This window comes from Helicoverpa zea, chromosome 14 (genome assembly GCF_022581195.2).
Source record: "Helicoverpa zea isolate HzStark_Cry1AcR chromosome 14, ilHelZeax1.1, whole genome shotgun sequence".
NCBI classification, from domain to species: domain Eukaryota; kingdom Metazoa; phylum Arthropoda; class Insecta; order Lepidoptera; family Noctuidae; genus Helicoverpa; species Helicoverpa zea.
Window position 1 is genome coordinate 5,917,258 of NC_061465.1, and position 26,857 is coordinate 5,944,114.

A 26,857-nucleotide genomic window follows, 5' to 3' on the forward strand; every position below is an offset into this window, starting at 1 on the left:
AAGTTTCCATGTTAACTCAATAAAAAATAAATTGAATACTCCTTTGGCCCTTCCATACAAAAAGCCAATTTATTTAAATGTACCAATTTAGCGATTACAAAGCTGAACATTGTTGAAAAGTTCCTTAGAAAATTGAAATGCAGACATACTGTTCGCGGTCGGAACAAACCTATAAAGAAATTTAGGATCGAACAAGTTTTGTACTACGTAATTTAATTTCGAATTAAACTGAATAATGAAAATCTAATTTGTACAAAATTAGTCGTCAACGACCTATCAAATTGTTTGATTATGTTAACAGTGCAACTAATGGGTGATTATATATTTAACTGTGCACAATATCAATGTTAGCCATTGTTTTTCAATAACACAGTACCTACAGAAATGGTAATATTATAAAAGGCGAGATAGTCTACCATCCACAACAATTACTTCGATATTGTAATAGCATAACGAGACAAAAACAGAGTCAATGTTTTATGCACCAAAATTCATGGAAGGAAGGTGTGAAACAAACAGTAAATCAGTGTCGCACTTCAGTCATAGAATATAGGTAGTTGAGTCGTTGTGCGCTCGGCAGTCTAGTCCCCGCTCACGCGTGCCGCAGCTCGTTGTTTTCTTTTTTGCTCTTCAACTTCTCGGGTGCGTATCAACGGCGTCGAGTGTCGGCGGGTGTAAATTGAAACACTTGCAAATTTACCCCATACATTATTCATATCCCAAACACCCTCAGAGCGAGCGACTCTGACAGTTACAGTTGACGCAAACTTCACAAAACTGAAAGCAAAATAAACCTATTCCGTGGCACGGTTCCGCCTTATGTGACCTTGAATTTGAATGAATGCTTTAGCATATTGAATTTAGGTTCCTCTCAATAGGGTCTATTGTTAAATAAATGATAGGGTACGAATAATTGTCTGTGGCTCCGCGAGGCAAATCACACCCTATTCTAGCAGCTTCGTGGCACATAAGTAAAGTGGGTCAACCATTATACGTCTAACAAATGGGTACCCGCCTTAAGTCGGGCTGTGCAATAAGGAGTCGGTTCAGAAACCCACAACCTGCATTATTCTGACCCTAATAAATTTGCCGAGTCAAACAGGCATTGTCAGACAAATGAGTTTGAAGACGCACAGTAAAGATACTTCAGACATAATAGACTACACAAACATACGAGAATATAACACAACTATATTACCTTTATCTTTTCTCGGTATGAGCACGGGCGAGTATTTGAATGCGAGAATAAAATACGCTTTTCTACGGCGAAATATGTGAGAATGTCATCGATTTCCTTTCATACCGTTCTATGTAAGCAAAACTTGATGCAACACAAATTGAATAAAAAAAAAGCCGTTACACTACGTACAATAGGTTATTGTAAGTAACCAATTTAAAAAGAATTAAGTAACGCAAATTATTCATTGAAACCAAACAAATAATTATGTTTAAATAAAATCTAATGTTTATTTGCCATTCGTTCACACTTAAATAAACATTAAATCACTTACTTTCATGAAATACTATTTCAACTCAATTAATAACGTCGATATTCGTGCTTGAGTATAAATAAAAACACAGAAACATGATTTAGGATAACAAATAAAAAATATCCGACCAAAACCTATACAAGCGTAATGTTAATTTACAAAACACATTTTCCTTGGAGAGTTAAACGTAATTTCTTTCTCACCAAGGCGTTTCCTGAAATAAATTACAAGTGTAAAATTCACAACAACAAAAGCGTAACAACAAAAGGCTCGCGGCTCGCAACATCCGGACGACCCTTCCAAACTTAGCAGCCTGATTACGGATTTCCGAGCAAAAAAATAAAGGGAGAAATAATACACAACCATGTTAGAACCCAAGTGTTTTCAAACAAACCACTCTTGTGTTGATAATGCTAAAATGAACAAAAATTTCATCCAATTTGGAAAAAAATATGTCATTATTGTTTATCAATGTTCTCGACGGAACACTTTCGTCTTAGCAAAACGTTTATGTGGAAATCAACGTAGTCGAATAAAGCAGGGTTTGGAGTGTAGTATTTAAGGTAGAGGTGGAAACGAGGGTCTTTAGGGGGAGTTCTCTTTCGCGCGTCACCTCCAGCTACTGTGGGCGTCGGTGCTGGAGGCGGAGGCGAAGAAGGCGATGGAGATCTGGTAGGTGTAAATGGACCCCGACCTTCATACTGCCCCGCAGGCCGTACTTTTCTCCACAAAAACGGCTCCTTGTGTATTCGTCCGTGATGTGTTGCCCTGTGCCTGTTATCCTCTCTTTTCCGAACTGGGTTAGACAGTTCATACATTTCGGCCAACGATAAGTACCAATAGTCGGACCCATCCCCTATTATCGGAAACAACCTCTTATTTGAGAAAGCCGGTCGGTGTTTTCGTACAAACTCATCATATTTCCGCTTCAATCTTCTCATGTATTCGGTATAGTGGATAGATTTTAGTAGTTTTTCGAATTCTGATAATTCTGTTGTAGCGGGCTCTGAATATACTCCGGCACAGACGTAAGTTCTGAGTAAATGATGTAATTTAAAAACAACAAAGGCTAGCCATTGACGCGCTTCCTCTTCTAAAATCCTGAGGTCATCTGCTCGACTTCTGATGCCAAATTCGGCGGCTTCAGCAGCCTTTCGTTCTCCGCGTTCCTTCACAGTGGCCAACCAGCGACGATATGTGCGATAACAGAATTTTGTACGCCTTGAGTAATGTCCGCGCCAGAGTGCCTATAATAAGAAAACAAATAGTGTAACTATAAAGTATCAACTACAGACGATGCTTTTTTTCGGGTATCAATGACCGAATAAAGTAAATATTCTTATGTAATAATTATTTCAGCTGCGCAGATGTGTTTCAGACGAGTACTCAGTACATTTGAGCGGGAAACAAATACTAGTAAGAAATACCTGTATGCTCGTAGCAGCCTTAGCATAGTGTTTCGCGTGCTTAAGGCGCACAGCTCGTCGAAGCGCAGCACGAGTGAATTTTCTAGCCAGATGACTTCTGTACGCTTTCTGTATGATGGTAGCATTCTTTGCTAACCACGCCACATGTTTCCGAACCAAATATCCTCGAGTATAACGGTTTATGACCATCGCAGCCACAAATCTATCATGACGCAGGTTTTCAGCATTAGTGGCTCTTTCCTGTAATTCCGTGTAAAAATCCACTGCCGACGGCAAAAGCCGGTAAACTGTTGCCATTTCAATAACTAATTTTAATTACGTAAATTCTGACTGTTTCTGACACATACCTAAATGATAGGTGACGTTTGCTGTCGTCTAATGTTTTTTTTATGGTATTCAGTGACAATTTTATAACTAACGGCCAATTGAAGCAAGGAGACTTTATTAAGTTTAGTTTTGTTATGGTGCAAAATAAAGTGGTGCAAAAAAAAGTGTCTTGAAAATACCAGATGTACAGTCAGTATATCTATAGGTACACGTTGGAACCTACCCAATATGAATAAAAAGAAGAGCCATATAAAAAAGTACGAGAGGTATGTAGATAACGCGCCGAACTGACAAATAATAGAACACCGAAATTAGCAAGTCTTATATAATTTTAATAATATGAACCTTCTAAGTTATTCAGTCGTAGCTTCCTACCTGCTCCCCTCTCATTTCCGTGCTCACTTAATCATAATGACACTTTTGGTGCCTTTCAAGCCACCGTAATAAGTTCAGATATTTTTTTTATTTGAGCCCTTAAATGAGGCGATGTCTCGGTTGCCCATTTCGTTATGTTCCCCCGAGCAACGATACGAGTTGTTTAGAGAGTCCTCTTTCCCCCTCGGCCCTCGGCACCCAGGCCGTGTGAGACATCATGAATAATTCAACAATCAAATTGGCAAGGTGTGTACGCCTGTTTATTTATTTTCACCCGAAATTTAGTGGTAATTTTCATACCTATGTGTGTTCCCAGAATTGAGTTACTTGGCGGGGACTAAATTAATTTTGACAATGAGTTTACTCTACGTTGCGTTTTGGTAGAAGTCATTTTACTGCTTGTGCTAGAGGAATGTCATTTCCTTTATAATTTCCATGAAAATATTTATGCAGACAAACATAAAACCAGAATTAAAATCTTTGCAAATAATAAATTGCAGTCTAAACAGGTACTTTTGCCATCAAAGTTATTCCGGCCTCTTTAACCCATTTTGTAAGGGAACCATTTCACCTGAAAATTGCAAAAGAAGCCTCGTCTTTACAACTTGTTGTTTTATTTTGTGAAGCTTTCAAAATAAACAGAGTCGGTTTTTGTTTTTAAGTCGTTAACGTCTCTTTTAAAATCAAGGCTCGAGGGAGAGAGAAAGATACTTTAATAATTAATAATAGACCCGCGGTGAGGCTTCTCGACCGAGAAAATAATGACGACGGTGAATTTTTAAGCATTCTAACATTTAACTGGAGATAGTAATCAGACAGGTCAAGTAGTATAAAATTCAGAAGAGATGATTTTTTTATTATTCATTTGCTAGCATGAAAATTGTTTAGGTACCTCAAGGTATTTATTGTTTAGACCCCCTGTATTCATTTAAGTTAACATTTTGACGGCAAATTCTTGTTCACTTGAAATTTCAAACAATACTATCGGAAACCCGTTAACCACAAACCAATTTGCATCTACATTTCTACACCTGAGAACTATTTAGTACACCTACGCTATCGCATCTCATAATACCTACCTACATACATACTTACATATTACACATTAGTAGTACACCATGGCTTATTAGTGTGGGATTGTAATCCCATAAGGGAGTCCGCTAGAGGATTATACATGACCAGAATTGGGGTGAGGTGTTATGACCCACTAGAATTGGTTTTCGATATTTAGAAGTGGTTTCCGCGTAGATGTAATTAAGGGCAATAAATGTCAAATTTATTTGTTTACACAACATTTTTGTACGCCGACCAAATTCATTATGTTTTCTAGGTAAAACCTGTAAGGCCAAAATAGATGTGTTAATATTTTTATGTTTCCATTTATTTTCCTAATACATGTTTGGAATTTAAAAGGGCGTTGGAAAAATACAATTACCTAGAATTTAAAAATACACAAATCCTTCACAAAGTATCGTTCTGCTCGAGAACACAGGGCACATTTATCATCACCCCATAGAGGCTATTAAAACGCTATTAGTGCTTGCTTACGAACAATTTAGTGGCCGCACACGCTTTACAGCAAACATTAAAAACAAATTAAAACGTTCCGATATCGGTAACAATCGATACTCCACTTCTGTTGGTTCAAGTTACACTCAATTGAATAGTTATATCTATCATGGTATTTTTTTAAAAAAAAAAGGTATCGAAATTATCATTTTTTTGTTAAAGGTTCCGGCCGAAACTGTGAAGAGAGACGTAGGGAAAATTATTAGGAAACTAATATTGATAGCTGACGAGTTTGAAAACCTCAAGACCCTACAATATAAGTAGCTAAACATGATTAACAGAAATTATTAAAAGAGTTTTGTGATTCAATAAATAATTATGCTTTTGGTATCGAAAAATAAATTTATATTACACCAAAACTCTCGAAAGCAAATAGCTGACCTAAGCAAAACAATTATTAATCATGCCAGTCATATTTTGATACAAAAAGCCTTAAATAACTCCAAAAGTTTGCGAAACTGTAGTGATTTGCGTGTTCATTTGAAACAAATTACTATTTTATTCGCATTAAACCTGAAAGCACGGAAACAAAACAAAAATACAAAGAAACAAACTTTGCACTGAAGAGTTTGTGAACGAGAGTGGTAGGACTTCAATATTGTAATTATTTCTATTGGGGCCGGGAACTTTTCCAGTAAAAAACTAGGGTAAAAGTATATCGTTACGGGAAGATCTAGATATCAAGGCGATGAGGAACGAAACTAATTAAGTGTGATAATTTAACAATCAATTAAAACGATCTCTTGGAAGGCAGCACTTTGGATTCTCAGAATTGTAAACAAATATAAAGGGGTGCATTCGCATTGATTGAATCTTAAACTAAGTTTGTGTGACGAAATAGATTTCACATTTTTGTAAACAATGTCTGACAAAATAAATAAATAATAATTATACCTATTAGTTTATTTTAATGATTTGTGAAATAAGGAAAAAATACAACGTATGGAATAGAACTATCTTGTGTGCTCAATCATCGCCATTACCTTTGTTCCTTCCAGACAACAGTTTCAAACTAGGTATGTGCCTAAGAACTCTAGGTGGGGCTACAAATTATTTGAATTTATTCCATATCCAGTGAATAAGAAAAAATAATTGACAACTATCACATGCAGTATCGATGTTCCACATGAAACAATATTCGTATTGGCAGCGCGTTTAATTTTTGCTCGCAAATTATGAGTGTCACCGAAATACAGCTATATAATTAAATTGGCAACATTAAACTCCGTGTGTTTGACACTCTGTATTAAGCCAGAAACAATATATTTAAAGCATAATTATTTTATAATTTCATCATTATTGATAAATTGTATTTCATGTCGATGATTAACTAATTTTTCATTTTAGTTAAAATAGTGGTAGATATAACTAGAAAGAGCTCCGTAATTTTTGATAGCTATCATATATTGGTATTAACTTAATAGTTTTTACGAAGCTCACGTTTTTGAAGTTTTTAAAATTCGCATCAGATATTAATATCAAATATTTTTCTGTTTCTTCATTATGTTCCCTAGATGTATGAGACACTATTATTAATTTCAAAAGTCCAAAAATAAACGAGAAAAAATCATCTACGTAAAGCATTCGCCAAAAATGCGTAACTACCAAATTATGTGTAAAAGGTAAGTTCCAACCATTCGGAAAACAAGAAAAAATGTTGTTTCAAACATTTTCTCAACCCCAATCAACAACTCAGGATGCTTGAAATTCCTTTGAAAGGGTTTCCAAAAATTTCGATAGGGCACAAGGCTTGTGAGGCATTCGAGCACATACGTTTACGTAGTTACAGGCAGTAGCTACTCAATCGGTCAGTACAATCACTGATTCCCTTTGATTAAATTCCCGATTCGAACGCTGATTACAACAAATTATAGATGCTTTGTAATTTGTTATTTTCACATACAAAGCGAATTGAAGTCAATTACAATTAATTGAGTCTCGTGAGGTGGAACGGGCTCTGATAAAGGTTTTTAGGTTATTATTCTAGTGAAGTATACCTATAGTCGTAACATTTTTTTAAAGTAATAAGATTTAAGAGATTAATTGTTTTAACTTTAAGCTGTATTGTTAGTTGCTCTGAAATAATGTTTGACTTTTTTAAGGAAACACATGCATATTTTTACCAGCTTACATTGTTAAATTGTTGGGGCTATAAAAATAGTAAAAGTCATATATATATCTTGCAAGTCGTCCTATCAACGATGCATAACCTCCTCCGAACCCAAGTAACAGTATTACAGTCTATCCGATAGTAAAGGTTTCACATCAATCGGATAAGCCGGTATAGGGTTACCCTCTGACAAACAAACATTAGTCTTTGCCGACCATAACAAAGTCTCCTTTCTGCAGTCTTTCTTTTTAGTTTGTTGGGTCCCGTGAGGCTTATCCATCCTGTGATGAGGTTATGATAGGAAAGATTCAAGGTATACCTGGGGCTTTCTTGTTGGATGTCGGAGGATCAATTCCAACGTTAATAATGTTACAGTAAATAGAGTAAATAAAGATATATAAAATAACAAATTGCCCAAGATACAGGTTTTTCCTAGTTTGTGACTAATGATAATTTAATACTGTGATATTTTGGAAAATAAATTCTAAATACGTAACTATTTCGTTTCATCAAAGAATACTTTCTCAACGTACCCCTAATGATAAGCGAAGACAGCGCAACGCACTGCACTAAACGCATTCACAAATTGCAATAGTTCGTAGAGCTCTAAAACGTTTTGCTAATTACAGTAGCAGTGCTCAGAGATGGCGCAATGCAGTGTTTCAAGTAATTTTCACTAATATCCTTAAGACAATGCGAGAGTTAGCCCACTCTACTATCCAGCTAAGATGCTCTGAATTAGCCTTATACCTCCGTGATCATATTAAGCTAACTGCACATACGTTAGTTTACGTACAAATGAACCAAGTTTTAGACGGATGTTCGTTGCGTGATGTTCTTATCGCGAAAACCTTCGTAATTAGAGTTTTAAAAGCCACGGCTGGAATTATAAGTAAGGCTTTAAGTTCGTGTTTATTTGAGGTTTATGCGAGGTAACTTTGTGCTTCCTTACTTAAATGTAAGAAAAAGTTGGGCCATAACATGTCACAATGTTGCGACTTATTCGGCGTTAATCCCTTGAATAATATAAAAAGGCATATCGATGAACTTATTTGACTTTCGTACCCAGCTGTTAAAATCTAGACACACGGCAGTGTGTCCGCCAAGTTCGAGCAAAAAAGCGACACACCGGCCGTGGGTTATATTACACGAACCATTTCGGGCCAAATTCGACCCCACTGTAAATCAAAATCTATTTTATTTACGCATATCAAATTTCTAGTATCTGTTGAGACCCCCTCACTTATCTAAAATACAAAATTTCATTAATATACCTATTGTAGGTCTTGAGATATTGACGTCAGAAAATCGCTATTTTTACTATACACTCACTGACTGATTCACTTATTCACTTATTCACTTATTCACTGACTCACTCATCAAAAACCTAGACCACTTCCAATGGTCGTATTGACTTGAAATTTGGCATGGAGGTAGGTCTTTATGTCAAGGTAAAGGGAAAAATCTGAAAATGGCCAAGTGTGAGTCGGTTTCAAAATAATGAAGGTGTTTTATACCCGGTGTAAATTTATACCCCTAAGGAACTAAAACGAACTAAATTTATCTATATTTATATAATATATCTTCGAAAGGTACAAAGGTTTGTATTTAGTCAAAGTAAAGTAAAAATCTGAAAACGGCCAAGTGTGAATCACTTTCGAAAATAACGAATGTGTAACTTTGATCCACGAACATAATATATGATAACATGTCATGTCAGTCAGTTGGTAAATCTAGTCCATTTAGTTAATCTAGTTCATTTCTTTGTAAGAAACATAGTGCATATTAAAAAATCTAAAAAATAGTATAAATGAGACATTTCTTTAACTAACTTCATCATAAGAAAAAAATAAAATAAACAACCTTACAAAAATAAATGAAATCCCACCCAAAACAAAAATGTGAAAGACTGCCAAGTTCGATAATATGGGAATGCTTCGCCTATAAAAGAAGTGAGATCTGAATAAGTACCAAGTTCCATACACATACCTCAGTTAAAAATAGTTACTTTTTAATGATGATTACTTGGCAAGTTTTAATAGAAAATTAAATACTTGATAATATAATGATATAAATACCCATCATACTAAAACTGTGCGTTCATTAATATGGAAAATGGTAAAGTAAACAAATCAATAATTCAACAAAAAAAGCCAAAGTGAACATATTCTACAAAATCAATCACATACACGAGTTATTTTCAATTCAGGCCAATTTTAATGTCCAAATCATTGAACACATTCATATCACAAATAACCATTTGGCCATTTCTATTTCACTAACATGAACTATTTACGCTAATATAAAATTCCACGCAAACAAATCGGGGTGTAAATGCAAATTCAGTGAAAAGGGCTGGCATTAAATGCAGACTTACACGTAGTGGCCACAAGTACATGTGTAGAAGGATAATCCAATTTCCATAGGGTTTCACTTTGCACTGCGGTGAAATCATAACTAAACTATTGCCTTTACAGCTAACTTCACGTCCATTAGCGAGAGCTCTTATGATATAAATAGGCGTATGCTATAAGTTACTGTACCATGAGAGTTTTCTAATGTAATTTTCCAGCTATAAATTTCCCGCCTACGGTACCTATGTGGGTAAAAATATAGGGTGTTTTGCGTAGGTCGCGCTATCAGGTAACCTTATCAACCGATTTGTTTACATTTTGATAAAAAGGTCATTCGTTTATTAGGTTTACGTTAACGTAGATTGAAGGGAAATACGGAAATGTAATTTTCAAGGTACATAGTGTACGCGTTTATATTTTGCCTAGTTAGTTAAAATACACAATGTTACCTACTGCGGTTTTTTACGAAACACTCTGCACACAAGCTACAACGTTTACCGCACTACTTGAATCTAAGTTATATTTTTATTGTATAGCCCTTCATTTGTGAAAACATACCTGAAACATTTGTTCAACTTCTCACTCAACACACTCCATTTTGGGTTGATACAGGACAATCCCATAGGCACCACATATCATAGCCATAACTAATGGTAATCTATGCTAACACCATGTTAATCGGATTAAAGGAAACGTGAAGGTTAGCGAAGCAGATGGTACTAAATCAGTATTGGTTATGTTGTGGTTAATGCTGTTACGGAAGCTTAGTTATCTACCACATAATACCATCCTAGAGGACTGGCCGACATTGTTTGCTGTACGTAATCCGGTTATGGATTCAGGACTGGCCATCAAAACTTTCCGATTTTCGAGTTTGAGATGATTTTTAATAGGTGTGTGCTAGTTTGAGAGTATGAGTTTTCAACTTACCTATAAATGCTTTGGATGACACTAATATTTATGGTCTAACTAATTAATATAAATGGCCAAATGTGTCAGAGGAATCATGCTGTTATTACATTATTTTTTAAAGACAAAAGTGACTAAAGATAAGCCCTTTTTTCAATGGTAAAATCATCAAACGACTCCTCCCGCTGTGGGTTTGAGGGAGAGTCAAACTTTTACTGACTAAAGCCCTCTAAAATATTAATTTGTTAACTGATTCAACTTAATCCCATTCCTATTTACATCATATTTGATTGATTGATTGATCCATCAAACGTTAGGAAACTCAACATGCTAGTCTAGTGTGTTAGGTATATATTGTATCATAGAACTGAATACAGATATATCAATCGTCATAAAAGTCTGAATGTATGCATGTTGCGTTGTCTAGCACAATGTCAGTACGCCACGTGGCCCCGACATGATGTATTAGCACTAAACTGCATAAAATACACTCCTAGGGTTGCCATGTAGTAGTAGTTTGCGAAAAATCAAGAAGTGTGTTAACGAAGCTTAAAGTTCGTAAAAAATATTCCGCTTGATTAAAAACATATTTAAAGCAGCAATTTATTTTATACAAAATATATTTTTAAATACACCTATTATATAATAAACATTTATTATTTCATCTTCATTGAAGCTGTAATGATCGGTTGAATATGTCGAAACTGTAAATACTGCTGATTAAAGTGACTGCCAATAATGAGTTCACAAAGGATATGAAATTCTTGGTTTTACGTGCTGTTTTCGTGTAATGGCCAAAATATCGTGTATTTGTGATTGAACTCATTCATTTAAATAATGAAACTTCATTTATTTAATCGTATTCTCTAGAAGACTGGATGAATAATTACGACATTTAACCTATTCCAGCTTTGTAACAATTATCTTCATGGTTCTAAAAAAAACAATAAATTAGGTTGTCCTCGCAACAGTAATTCGTATTATGAAAGCGCTGAGGGTTGAATAGAAAGTTCCACATTCTGCCCGGTTCAGCTCCTTTGACCGGGTCACCCCTAAGTTTGTGAACGTGAGCCATATTGCAAAATGTCTCCATGAAAAAAGACCTAAAACTTGGCCCTCTAACTTAATATATACGCTACGGATATTCACTTTTATTTCTTAACGATTAGAATATAAAATGAGTAGTTATAAGTGACATTATAACTTCTTCCAACTGAAATAAAATTCTTTGGCAGAAACTTTGTAATTATCTGCTTGCGTAAAACGAAAGTTTCAACATTTCTTATAAACTTAATGTAAAAGTAGTTTATATGCGCATATTTTTAGTTTTAGTAACTAAGTGTTATGTAAAGTTTTTTAGCATATTTGCTAATGGAAGCGCCATTAACCTCGTTGTGATTATTTATTAGCGTGCTATAAACTAATCTAATTTATATAAAACTGGAATTTTATGCTCCTAGTTCTGATATAAAATGACGAGAAATTCTCTATGAAAGAAACTTGTTTGCAAAAAAAAATACTAATAAGAAAAAACTATAAATAATACAACAATAACACGGCACACATGTTTATCGAGGGTCCATATTGTGTTTTTCATTACACCAAATAAAAGCTGATCCTTACGAGTCAAAGGGAGCGTAACCTTGATAATATAATAAAATAGGAAAGCTTAGTGGAAGCCGATATCTGCAGCTACCGTTATAAATAACTAAGGCACACCTCGGTAACAAGGTCCATTTATGCAGAGTGATGTAATAAACCGTATCTAGTATATTGAATTGAATTTGCCAGTGAGGGCGGTTTATGAGGTGCCGCTCGCATCCAACAGGATGCCGACGCATAAAAATGCCATAATTTTGTATGCAACAGATATGAGCTCGGCTTTACGACTTCTACACTGCTCTGATGTTACTTACGACGTGCAAAATGAGAGGTGCATTAGCGCAAACTGTAAAAACTTTATGCCTCCTACATTATGCGTAAATAAAGACACACAAAGTAGCAGGTACATAAATAAATATCAAAAATGGACGCATAATTTCGAGGTTGGAGTTAATCTAATTTTGAGGGTACTTTTTCCATTATATAAATCTAAATTCGGAAACTTTTTAAGGTGCTAATAAAATTCCATAGCGTTGAGAAGTTGACACCGCCCTGCTCCGAACTCCTGACATCATAACTGGGTTAGAGAAAAATGAAAACTTTCGCAATATGGTCCTGGGCGAAGTTCGCATGCACGAGAGTTGAGTAATAACAGGTCCCAGATAATATATTTGCAAATTTGCTAGTGAAACTCGCTACTTGCTTCACCTTGCTTCAATTTTAAGCTTTAAAGTTAGATTAGAAGATTCTATATGACATACTACACGCAGAGAGTAAACGCTACGTCAGGACGGAGGAGCAACTATGTTACTCAGCGATGATAAATTAAATGAACATGTTTCAAGTATACTATGATGCAGCATGCATTTTTCAAATACATACAAGGCTACGATAGTTTTAATAAAGAGAAAGGAGAAGGAATATCAAATCCACTTAAATAAAAAAAAAATACAGATAAAACGAATCAATTATTCAAACTCCAAATGAAGCCATTCAAACTCCATTCCAAATGTAAGACCACGAATCAAAACGAGGCCAACTAATAGAATCGTAATCACAACACAATATAAATTAAGTCAACACCAGTTCAGATAGCGGAACATTTGTACGTACAATAAGTAGCAACAGTCACGCACATACACAGCTAATACAATTTAACTTGAGAGAATGAAAACCGCTGGAGGAACGTTTCCGTACGCCCGACCGACTAACTCGAGCGCTAACGTTGGATTTACTACTAAAGTTTTACTTAGTGCTTATTTCATGTGCCGCAAAACCTATGCCGCTGTACAGATCCTATAGAATTAAGGCTGTTTTACATTGCGATTTTATTCTTTACCGGCTTCCGCCTGTGGTTTCACCCGCGTCCCGAGATAGCTGCTTCCTGTAGCTGGATTCGTACAAAAATCATATGTCTTTCACGGGTCTAAGCTACCTCCCCTCTAATTTTTAGCGTAGTTGGTCTAACCGTTCACGCGTGATAGCGCGACCAAGGCATATAGGGATTCGTTTTTATGTATAGGTAGGTACAGATATCTTTGTGTAATCTCTCTGAAATCTTGCTGGTGATTCAATGCGGCTCATATTCGAAGCAGCAGTCAGTAACAAACTTGGGAAGTCGTTGAAGCATTACTGCGTCGTCTGCCATACTCAGAACAGGGAGAAGTTGCGCGTTATAATACATACTCGACAATCAAGGCACGATCGCAGGATTGCAAGACTTAGTTACTTTATACTTCTAAAGGGAGTTAATTATTCATAATATCACATGTCTTTGCTTTGAAGGATTAGGGTGATGTTAATATCATTTCCCAGACTTTTATTCCTATAAGTTTTAAGTTTTAGCCAAGCTTAAAATCATGTTATGGATTGCTACTATTTCAAAAACAGCAGTTCGATACAATTTTCTTGACCTGGTATTCGATTTTACTTCCTCACGCTCAGCTGTAGCTCAGGCTAGTCCTAAGTTTTTTGTCAATTCATTTTGATTACCGAATTCATTGGATGGAGGACTAACAGCTAAAAAAAAAAACATTTTTTCTTAATTTTCCCTTCATTGATTACGCAAAAAATTCCTTTTTAAAAAACATACTAATAAAGAACATTCAAAACCTTATGCAATGAACATAAGTTTGAATTCGGCTTGGCAAAATATAAAACCCAATAAATACGTAATCTAAACGTAGCTTTAGAGACGGGGTACGCAGTAAGAGTTACCTTTAATGTTCCCTTTGATACGATAGCTGACGTTTGACATCATCAAAGCTTTCCATTAGGTCTAGTGTGCTAATACGCTATAAGGACTAATGGGCCCCAATTCACTGGAGCGCACACTTGTGTTTGAGTACCGATATGGGCCGAACACCGCTTATCTACGTAATGTACTTGCTATAAGTAAGGTTAGTTTTGGCATTCAAGCCACATTACCCTTTCCTGGATCCAGGAAGACTGGGTTAATAGTACTACGCCTACAGGACGTTTGATCCGATACGATCGGACGCAAGCTTGTCATTTATTAGTTGCTGTGACAACACCTCGATCCAATCACTAGTTTTTCGTATACATAAAATCCTTTATACTGTGGTTCTTGTTAGTGGATACTAGGTCAATCAATACTTAGCTAGATTTTTGGAGTTTTAAAATAAACATTACGAAGTTACGTACAGGGTGGTATAATAAAAACGTGTTAAAAATTCTCCTCTAGATACATAGTTACAGCAAAAATATTTAAAATAAATATTTTAAAATGCTTTTATGATTTCTTTAAAGACAAAGTAAACGATCCATTACTTAATTATGACAAATAAACACTCGTACAGTTTACTTAGTTCAAACAGGCATATCGGATGGCTATGCCTTTTTGATCCCCACCGAAAAGGGAAAGAACTTCTCGTGTATTTTACCAAGGCAAATAGGCCGAATCAAAAGAATTTGAATGGTTTATTTAATTGGCGATTTCCTTTGTAAAAGAACCTGAAGGCACTTGGATTTGAAGATTAAGGCAATAAAGGCAGGTAGGTACTTTTTTGAAAGCCTAAAAGATAGTTTGGATTTTGAATAAAGTTTATTTGATGAGAAATATTTATAAATAGAGCCTATTGTTTTTTTTTTTACAAGTAAAACATTATTACCTAAAAAAATAGTGCTAAATAGAAAAAAAAACTGTTTAAAAATCATGTTATAATATAGCGAACATTACAAAAAAATCCATAGAACGACTAATAAGATTACCTTTTTGAAAGAAAACAAAATAAAATAATTTCAATTTCTTATATTAAATAACTTAGGAGTACATTGTAAGGTATCGCGAGAAAGAATAAAGCGTCTTTGTCAGTCTGGCGTGCCAGCGGGTAGTTTTCCCGTAATTGTGGCATAACTGTAATTGCAGGAAATAAAAACTTTCCCAAAGGAAACACTTGTAGGTGTAGAAAATAAGACGAATCAGTATAAGGAAGCCAATCAAATAAGGAAAAAACTATATTGTTTGAGGAAACTAAGTCACTCGTCCTATAGTGTAGGTAAATAAAGATTTGTGTGATTACCTAAGTTAAAACAATTTGACAGTTTGATCTATTGTTTGTACCTTTTCATGATCCAAAGTTTTTTTTTTAATATTTTCACAAACTTAAATACCAATTATATTTACAAACATAAAATTAACTTCTAATAAACTAAAATTCTACACACTAAAATAAAAACAACATATTCCTATAACCATCATTTTTGAGTCAAAATACTATACTACGAAAAATATTCCAATCTTATTCCGTAGCTTTTGTACAGCTGGCAGAAAACAGATGAACCGCGTAAAAAGTAAAAAACTTTCATCAAACAAAAGCCAACCGACAGCGAAAAGATACAAACAGTTAACAAAAATAAAACTACAGAATTTCATTACCGAAAAAATCGTGTTCGAGTGCGTTAGTACAAAACCGAATATTTAGTGTTCAGCGCTTGTCAATAAAGAATTTTTAATTTATTTTACACAACACAACCGAGCGATTCGCACGTTTCCCAATAAACGAAAAGCTTATTTCTCTCACGCCTGACTTTGAAGCATCCTTCGATTGGAAACTGAAAAATATTGCCGATATTTTCTGACTGAAGAATTTTCGGTTCTATTCAAAAGTATGTGGGCGGTACAAACGGGAGGAAATGAATTTTATTTAGCTCGGTCGGACGTACTCTCACGTGTAAAGACATGTATACATGTATCGAATACAAGCTCGTGTATCTTTTAAAGTATTGATTGCAACTCGTGATGTGAATCATTTATGAACCAAGAAAGTAGTTTCTAAATATACAGTGATCTAACTTTAAAAGTTTGCAATGAAATTATATTTGGTCAAATATACATGATTTTTTGTGAACAAGCATGAGAGAAATACCTAAATACTCCTCATCATCTTTTGTTTCCATTATCATTGAAAAGATATGGAATATTATTTTGAAAATAAGAAAATTGTTTCCTAAAAAACCTTATACTGCCGAACCGAGTGATATATTTAAAAAGCATAACTCATGTTAAATATTTAATCATGTTCAAATAATTCAGTCAGCAAAATCACATAATCCCTAACCCTTCCTCCGTCTAAGTCTTTTAGAAAAACGACGTTTAATCGCAAGCCAATCGACTCGTATCGTATATTTCCAGTAAAGAGTTGTAATGTTTGCCTAGGTAAGGACCGTATGAATGGCCCGCCTTTTTGATGCAAATTTAATGAGGCAGCGTAGGGAAGGCTTTTTAGACTGACCATTACCCGAGACAAGGGCCCGACAGACTGAATACACTGTCCGACGGAGCGCTCTTATCGCTTGCGATTCCAGAACACTATATTTTAAGTGGTTTTTTAAACAGTCGGTGTTGTCGTAGGATTTTGTTCAATTCATCTCTCTTTGGATGGGTTAGATGTGAAAATATTTGTGAACAAGTGACCACCGATTTCATAAATTGAGCACGTTTTACGAATTCGCTTTGCCTTTTTCTTACCAATAGGCATGATGACAGTAATCAAAAAACACTAAAATAATATATTTATTAAATTAATCTTGAAGCTTGGAATATAAAACGCGCATTGTTTTCTTTATTAATAATGTGATTAATATGTATTTTTATAAAATAAAATTACGAAATAAGGCAATCCGCCATGATATCTTGAACACCAATCAGAGCTCGTGACGTCATTTCTCAAAACAACTCGCGCGAAAGCGCGCGAACGTCACATTTCGTTATTGTGAACTTCCACTGCGATCTTTGTTTTTATTTAATTAATTGTGTATAACACGAGTTATGGAGCCCGGATTTATCACGGCAAACAGCGCTAATTTGCCTAGAATTGATATCATAATGCTGGGAGAGTTTTTGGCATCAAATAAAGATTTTTGTTCAGCTGAATTTAGAAATGTTAAAACTTCCATGTAAGTATACTAGTTTAATTAAAAAAAAACTTCCATGTAAGTGTATTAGTTTAATTAAAAAAACTTCTATGTTAGAATCTAGAGAACTATGTAATAACTTACATCAAAGTGATTTTCACAAAAATAAAGTTGTACCCTGGGCAATATTGCTTTTGAATCTCGCCTTGCAAGTTTAAGCCACTTGTTTCGTATTTTTTTATTGTGAGGAACGTACACAAATAACTTATCAGGAGTTGTTTTGGATTTGTTCTTACACTGGGGGACCCCACAACACCTATGCACTTTCGAATTCATATTTAATAACACAAAAAACTTAATTATTGCACGAGCGTTGTTTACTTGCGTCTTGTAATTTCAGTCGTGACGTCACAAGTGACGACATGACACTGACAAGCGTTTTCGCGCCGGATTCAAAGTGGACAGAGAAAAATGCAATTATTTGATAAAAAAACTTCGCATTTTCTTAAAATTAATAATTTTTCATATAAAATAGACGTATACCTACATCATACAAAGGTATTTAAAAATTTGTCATCATGCCTATTGACCTAACGATATGACAAAGAGCTTCTCGGAACTAGTCAGATACCTACTTAAGTCCTTTCAAGACCTTTACCAGGAAAACAAACAAGCTGAAATAAGCGATGTATTTCCTCAATTCCAAACCCACTGGTATAATTATAAGCTTGCCTATAAATTCGTATTACTCACACGCACCAAACCTATTTATTCTAAGTCACTGTGTCAGCTGTGCAATTAATTAAATACACGATTGCGTAAATCAAAGAGTGCTGCAGTCGTATTAAAAACGGGGCATTTAAGACATTTGGAGCAACCCTAACAAGGTCCTTCGCCATTCACAGATGAATGTAAAGGCCCTTTCAAACTTTAACTTGTTCGTTAAAAACATGCAAACGTTCCTTTAACGGTATACAGGGAGAAAATGAGAGCTATTTTATGCGATCAAAAGCGACGTCTCGGTAATAAGGTTGCTACTAAATACTATTAGTAGGATGTATAAAACGGACGGTTAATTGGAGTAGGTATAAGAAAACGAGCAGAAACTGCCTATATTTTATGCAGTACCAGATCTTCAGATATAATTATTATGCTAAGGTTTATTTTGTTAATTACTAGAACCAACGCAGAACCATTTCGAAGTTACGATGTTGTCAGTTGTTTTCAGTGTGAAAGAAATTATACAGGTCCTGAATACACGACAAAATTAAAAATGTCGTTTCATGATATTGTCATTCAAGAAAAACAACGTAGAACGCACGTCTTCAGCAAAGACGAGAAAAGCTTAACATCCCGTGTTTCCTTTCAAAGTCAGCAAAAATTAAGCATAACTGATTCCGTGAGAACGGGAACTACGGTAAAGCGACTTAAAAGTTCTTTTGGGATTCCAGTCTCAGCATTCACAGGGCATCCCGCGAGCACGTATTCTGCATCTTTTTGCGTTGTGACGTATTCATACCGCAAGTGGCATGGGGTTTTGCAGAATCCACGTTGCATGCTCGAGCGTCTCCGAGAAGACGCCGGCGCACCTACCGAACCGCAACTAACAAGCCACACTCGTCACACAAAGACAAGTTTCAGAATAACCCGCTTGCCTTTCAACGTAACAGTGGAATTCGTGAATGGAAACTTTAAGAAGCAGGGTTATCGGTGCGGTTGATACTGCCTTTGTAAAGCTCACGTAATATCGTCTGCGTTCTACGTTTTGCTATTAGCTATCCTGTAAGCATGTGTTTGTTAATTGGATTTCTACTTTATTACCTGCGTGTGAGTACAAAGGGGAATGTTCTAGAATAATATGCAATCTATTTAAACAATTTCGTGTCTTATTTGTGTGTGAATATTTGTAAAAAAAAATAGAACCACATTCGTCCGTCAGTAGCACACTTCTAGAACATCAGACCTTCTCTAAAGCGAAATAGTTTTGCGAAAACCTTTTTATTCAAAGCTAAAGTTCTAGTTGTCATCACAGCAAACATTTCCACTTTCCAACAACAAAAGCATCAAATGTAGATTAATCCTTCCATTCTAACATGTTATTCAGCCGCTAAAGTGATTAACAAAATAACCATTAGAGAGTAGTCTCGTTTCATTAACGTACGGACCGAATGGCGCAAAAAGTGCGACTAAAAAAAGGCAGGTAGACTGTCCTTCACATTTCCTCTCAGGTCTATGGGTATACATATTCATTGTTCATCCACTATACGCCTCCAGACGATGGGTTGCTGTAAAACAACGGGAGCGAATTCTCTTTTAATTACGAGCCTCGGACGTTGCATAGTGCTATGCTTAGAATACTCTTTTGATAACCACTTTCACCGAACGACGCGATCAATTATGAATCTTATTCTTAAAACAACAAGGTCTAGTTTGATAGGAACATCTTGCCAGTCTTGTATGAGTAGGTTTGTATGATTTCGTTCCTGTCTAGATTTTTTGCAAATGTGAGTCGTTTATGGTTTATTCTGTGACTAAATTAAAAATAAATATTACCGCTTGCTTAGATCGATGTATGCAGTGCGTTGCAGTTATAAGGTTGGACCTATTTACCTGGAACAAAAACAATTTTCATTAATATAACAAATAAGTATTCTTATTAAGCAAAACAATAATAGTAGTCTCTAAATTCGGTACAGAGTTATGAAAGGTCATTCAACTAACTTAATATTATTCCGACGTACCTATTATGTAAACAATTTTTCATAACATCCTTTTGCCAAAAATATAACTATTGGGTAGCTAAATACCTAAGAGCTGTACAAAAATCCGCCAGTCGATAAATAAATGATGAAAGGTGAGGGAGATCTGACCGAGACTAATTACTGGGAAAAAAGAAGATGAGGTCTTACCTGCAGTAGCTAGGGGGCTACTCCGCTATACTAAACAGTTTCTGAGGTAATCTAAAATATTACCAAGCTTTAATTTCTAATGTCATGTAAAAATGACAAAGAATGAATGTTTTTATAGGCAAGTTATTAGATTACAATTAATTATTAAGTAGTTTTGTGAATGTCGATGTTTCTTCGTTAAAGAATGAAAGTTGGATGTTGCAAACGTTATATTACTGAAAGGGCTAATATTGACTCTTCCACGGAGGAGAAAAGACTAGGACTCTTCGGACTTATGAGACATGATTATTTTGTACATAACATATTTTCAATCTCAAAATAATACCATTACAATTAGTTATCGAACAGGATCGCAGCTAATTTCAAGTTAATCCATAAATAAAGCTCAAACAGTACCTAATAGATTTTAATTAGTAGGTAAGAATGTAACGTTGCTGGATGCATAATGAAAGAGCGCTCAATAAAGAATAATAAATAGGACTTTTTGTATTGTTTCTGCGTTATTGTTCCGTGAAATTAATTGAATGGAACGGGTACTAGGCTGCAGGATGAACTATAGGGACCAATTATAAACTTTCATACTTTATGATTGCAGTTCGTAGAGTTACGAGCACGAATGTTGCAAGGCAGAATCTTAGGTTCGATTGTTTCTTGAGTGTTCTCAAATTGTTACTGTACGCTTTAGAGTTTTGATACGTGTCTGATTGATACTACCTTTGCTATACTTGCATAAATATACTCGTGAATGCACACATTTGGCTACTATAATTTTCATTCAAATGTGTGACAACATAAACGTCCATTTTTTCTAAATCAACTGTTTACTTTGAAACTTGAAGGTAAAAATTCATAGTAAATACTAAACAGTTGTTTTACGAAAATTAACGGTAATTTTGCTGTTGAAAGGGCTTGAAAGATCAATTTCTAAATTAGTGTCAAATAAATAAAAAAAAAAACAACAGCTTCTCTGCACCATAACTTAAATTCCTATACTAAAACAATGCAGACCAGATTGAAATTCAGCTTAGCTCGAAGCAGGAGTTTGGAGTAAACACAAATGTAATCACCGGCTTGCCGGTAGTTGTGACAACCGACCACCTTGTTTCATTAGTCGTTTTAACCCCCATTATTAAGAGGTTACAACTATTTTAATAGAGTTGCTTCGTCACTCTTGTACGAGTATGCTGTAGTTTGTTAGTTGAGAACACAAGGTTTTTGTTTTAGTAACGTGATTTGATTATGGAATCAATTCGATATGGGTTGTGTGTATGCAGTACACAGATAAAATTTCATATAAATACATGTTATATTTAATCTGTGTACTGCCGCAGCTAGTGTTTCTTTTGTGATGCTCTATGACGAGGACTCAAATAATCAATTGATACTGCTTCAATTTCATATAATTAAATTGAGTCTATCTATAAACCGCTATGCTTCAGCAAGGCGTTGAATTCAAGTCAGATACTGCGAATGTAGGCTTTTTATTTCCGGCTCATTTTTATTTTTAGTTACTCCTTTCATTTACCGTTTTGTTTAATAGGTAACAAACTTCAAGAAAAAATGTAGTGGTTTTGTATAGCGTTAAAACGTTGGTTTCCACTAGACATACGTATCACAGCTTCGTTCCAAACCATATGTTCGTCCTTCCGCAGTATCTCGGATGCAGAGGAAGTACAATTTCTTTCTCAATCCCACTTCATATCCGCTTTACAGTTGACACAAGACTTCGTAGGTGTTTTACCGACGTTGTCGGCGAGAGAAATTCAAAACAGGAGAATAAAACATAAGAAAATTCTTATTGACTTAGATATGATAAGGTAAATAAATGGAAGGAGTATAAAATTATTTTTTTGCGATTGCCTACTTTATGTTCCTATTATGTGGTTATAATAATAACCAAGGCACATTTTGGGGTCTAAATTCAGAATCAAAGTTCAAGTTTAATACACTTATATTTATTGCTGAGAATACATTTCCGGTAGGTATTATATGTACTTGTTCTGCGAAAAGATCTCAAAAATATGCTACAGCTAAAGTTTCAAACACAACAACAAATTATTATAAGCATATTCCCTCTCTATTATAAACTAGTTTCTAAACACACGTACTCAGATTCCGGTCAGTATTACCGCAACGACCTCACTTCTGGACGGGATGAATTTAATTATTTTCGGGTGGCCTCCTAACTCGATCTAAGTGTTCCGCAGGCAATGTGAGCGGTGCCCACCACTTGGGATACGTACGAGGAAAACTAACCCAGTTAACTCAAGTATAAGTATCTGTGTATGTTGGAGTTCTTGGCTTGTACCTGGAGAGGTGATCGAGAAATTAGCGCGGAAAGTTTTTGGTTTAAATGATTTGACACCTATATAATAACGTCAACAGCTACAAAGACACGCATTTCTCGATAAAGAAATAGGAACTAATTAAATCATACCAAATAAAGCTGTAACAAAGTCATTAGTTGAACATAATTAAGTTACAACTGCTATATTAAAAATACATGTAATATTTTATGGAAACAAGCATAAAGATTTTTCACATTCAACAGTTACAAGGTTTAAAAAGTGGATTTAAAGCGATCCCTTTTAAAATATCGGTCATCAATATTAATTGGTTTAGGATTGTACCTACGCGATTGGGCTATAATTGGACAAGCCGTCAGTCAACCTCGATTAATGAGATTCAGGTGATACTAACACAAACATAATAAGATATATTATGTCATTATGTAGAACACATTGATATGCAATAGTTTCACGAATAATTTTACTGTACCTGTATGCACCAGAGAAGAAGACTTAAATAAAATGATCTTATGAAAAGTGAAATAAATGGTTGATTAGATTATATTATCAAAATGTTATTATCAACAATTATATCTACATATTTTGGTGTCCGCAGAATTTTTCAGCATGACATTAATGGTCTTACTACAAAAACTTGAACATGTGTCGAACACTTGTCTAAAAAAAGTGTGGCCGCTTAATGAACCTTGTTACAACGTCATAATCTGACATTTTTTAGACAAAAGTGTTAAACTGACGTTTCAGTTTTTGTGGTATGATGGAAAAAGTTGGAGTTTTAAGTTAGGTACGTACCTACATAATGTTTACTGGTACAATTACTCAAATAATTTACGGGTAGTTAGTCAAGCCAGTTTGGTACACTGGCAGATGAAAGGTCAGGATCATTGGCAACTTTGTTCAGAGCGTGAAAATTTCAGGTTTCCGTTTCTAATTAGGTTGTAAGACAAATACCCGACAGCAGGTGGGACATTTAAAACAGACATGCTCCGATTGGCCCGTCAAGTTACATGCTGTAATTTTAATTATCCATTTCCAAATAAAAAAGGTCAAAAGGTCTCAAAAGTTCTACCCATTTTTACGTCCGCAATTTTTTAATATTTTTGTTTGCTTCTATTTTTTGGTTTGGAATAAAAAAAATATATTCAATAGATTTGTTGCGTTCGATAATTACAGCTTTAATGGTAAATAAATAAATTAGTTTTCATATGAGACAACGAGCATTTACTTTTCAGATTAGTTTTGACAACAATTGTAACTACATTTCAAACAGCTCAACGGTATACTTTCTTACCTCTATCTACCAACAGCGTAATGTGGCCCAAAACCTATATTACAAAATAGAATAGAAACAGTATACCTATGAATAATCCTACATGGTAAGCTTAAGAGAACAAGCTACCGAACCTGTTGAGTTAACTCAGATGTTATTCTTGTTACAACGTAGAAGATGCTCTGACCTATTGTCCTATATGGGGTCTAAACGTTGTGAGATGCAGTGCAATGCGAATATTACTAAGTGTTAGCTTTTCCGAGTAGGTAGTCGTAGTCTTGATTTATTTACAAGAGACAATCGGAAACCAGTGATGTTCTAAAAAGAATTACTAAGAAGTGATGGCAATATTAACGTAAGTTTTATTTCATTGTAAAACTCAAAATCGTTAATTTTTATTTAATTAGTCCTTTTAAAATGTAAATTTTGTTGCCAGAAACTCCGTAAATAGATAGAACGGTAGCTGTTGTTTTCATTCCTTAATCATATTAATGTTATAATTATGCTCCGGTGTAAACCTAGTGACTAATAAGGTACCTATTTGTAACCAGATTATTTGATTAAACCACGCATAACAGTACAAGCGAACAACATCACAATAAAATATAGTTCCACGTCAGTTCTGAATACCTTTTGATGCCAAGGATGTCGGATGAGCTTCACTGCAATACATTAGACGTAAGCCAAGCACTAACTACTTCATTTATTTCCTCTTGTCAGCTATGAACGCCTGGTACTTCCCATCGGTAAAGTCATGATATAATTTATCATTTTTATACATCCTGACTTGGAATGAAGTGTGATAAACTGTTAGCATGCTCTTTGGAGTTTTTATTCAGAGAGTATTTAAAGTTGGTTTATGCGATAAGAAGTTTACTCACTCATATTTATTTAAGAAAATTATACCACTTCTACAGCGAAAATACAACTCAAAATTCGCAATTTAATAGGTATACAAAACAGGCGCAGCATGGACAAGAGCGTCAAACACGTATTTGATTTTAAATAGCATCTGTGCCGGAGTTCGCTGCAACATTGCATCGAAATAGCCGGACGGCACCATGGAGTCCCCGATCTCGTTTCAGATAGCTCCATCAATCTTCTGCAACAGTGTATCGGCTTCCTATTTTAAAAACGAAACGCGAACGAGTTTTGTTAAACCTTTATCGTTTGTGGAAAGCGCTTACGTATCGCCTTCAACTCGGGTAATGTCGGATCCTCACAATTCCATTCGTGGCCGTAGAAAAAAATGCCATTCAAACGATTCAATCACTTTTACAAAAGTTTTACCAGTGGGCTTCAATTGAAAAGTAATCGCCTTTTTTTTTCTAATCGCTTTTCAGCGTGAAACTAATTTTGTAACGCTCCAGTTGTGCTTATTTTCGCAGATTCCGGCAATCATTTTCAGTAAAATATCGGCAACAATTTTTCTTTGTTTCGAAAAAAGTTTGTTAAATCTCGACCAATTCCATTAGTAGTTGTTGTGGAAAGTTTACGAAGCTTTACAATCATTTCGAGTTGGCCCTTATTTGTCCGCGGAATTTTAAAAGCGTGCCGCTTCACTTCGAGAGCAAATAAATACAAAGGGACTATTTGAAAATGTTTCTAATAACGAATAACTCAATCTGGTCCGGGCGGTTCGCTGAGCCACTCAATCAAGCGGATTGAACCGTAGGGTGGTTAAGAGCGAATACGTACCACTTGTAACGAATGTATTGTACTCTTAGTGCTAAAATAAAAAGAACATCAGCAATACTTCCTCCACTGTACCGCAGGAATTGCTCTGATGAACGAGCAATGCGGTTCTAATAGCAATAGCCTTTTTTCCTCTCGTTGCAACCCCGACGTGAGCGCTTTTATAAGAAAAATTCGAATGGTCGGAACGAAACCAATATATTGTGATACAGTTTTTAATTAATGTTATGTTTTCTGAACGTGAATGTGCAGTTCCAATACGCTTAACTGTGATGAGGAAGTTTTAACTTAATGAGAATATGTGGAACTCGTTATCGGAAATTATTTTAAAATTATGCGCATTACAATATTCGCTGGAGCAATATTGTATACTTATTTAAATAGAAATTCCTTACAAATGGGTCGAATGTGGGATATGCTCTGATTAAAAAAATCTGAAATTGATACAAAAAAAACACTGGTTTACATACGTGGTATTGGATCACATAGCGAAAAGTATTAAGGGTAGGTATAAGATATCGAAGAAATAACCACAGACTTCTTTCCCCCTACATATAATGCAATTAAAACCAAATGAAACTCGATGAAACCAACCGCACACTAAACAACTAAAACAAACAAAAAAACAACCAATAAACAAATGAAACCACTCGTTAGTTAAACATCGGAACAACAGCGACGATATAAGTATAAACTGTACCACGTATATCCATTTTGTTCACGTGTTTAATCCGATTGTCTGGCTGCACCGCTCCTATCCAATCAGGGTTTTTATTAACCCTCATTATTATTGATTGCTGCGAAACTGCATAAAGCGTGTACATCACCAAGTAAATATATCGGACAGTCTTTTTCATTGTCGAAGCTTCCATTTTCCATCTGGTCGATGTAAAAGAGCTATTTATTAGATTGTAGAATTAAGATTTTATTAAGTTTTTGCTGGATATTAATAGGGTCACGCGTCACCTGATTTATTAGCCTGAAATGTAACGAAGGTATTGAAAAAGTTTTTCTTTGCATTACTTTTGCGAGCCATTACGAACACCTTAAAAAGATCTTATATTCAGATAAGGCAGTCCTTACATTTACTGCCTCAATTTTCTGATTCTGCTCTTTTAGGGCTTACACATCATCA

General features: G+C 35.1%; 1 protein-coding gene across 1 annotated transcript; it reads right to left on the reverse strand.

Moving 5' to 3' along the window:
- Positions 1-1,948: 1,948 nt before the first annotated feature.
- LOC124636701 (spermatogenesis-associated protein 17-like) lies at positions 1,949-3,214 on the reverse strand. Its single transcript, XM_047172863.1, has 2 exons — positions 2,918-3,214; positions 1,949-2,737 (listed from the first exon to the last, which is right to left on the reverse strand). The coding sequence occupies exons 1-2, from the start codon at positions 3,212-3,214 to the stop codon at positions 1,949-1,951; spliced, it is 1,086 nt and encodes a 361-aa protein (XP_047028819.1).
- Positions 3,215-26,857: the final 23,643 nt, after the last annotated feature.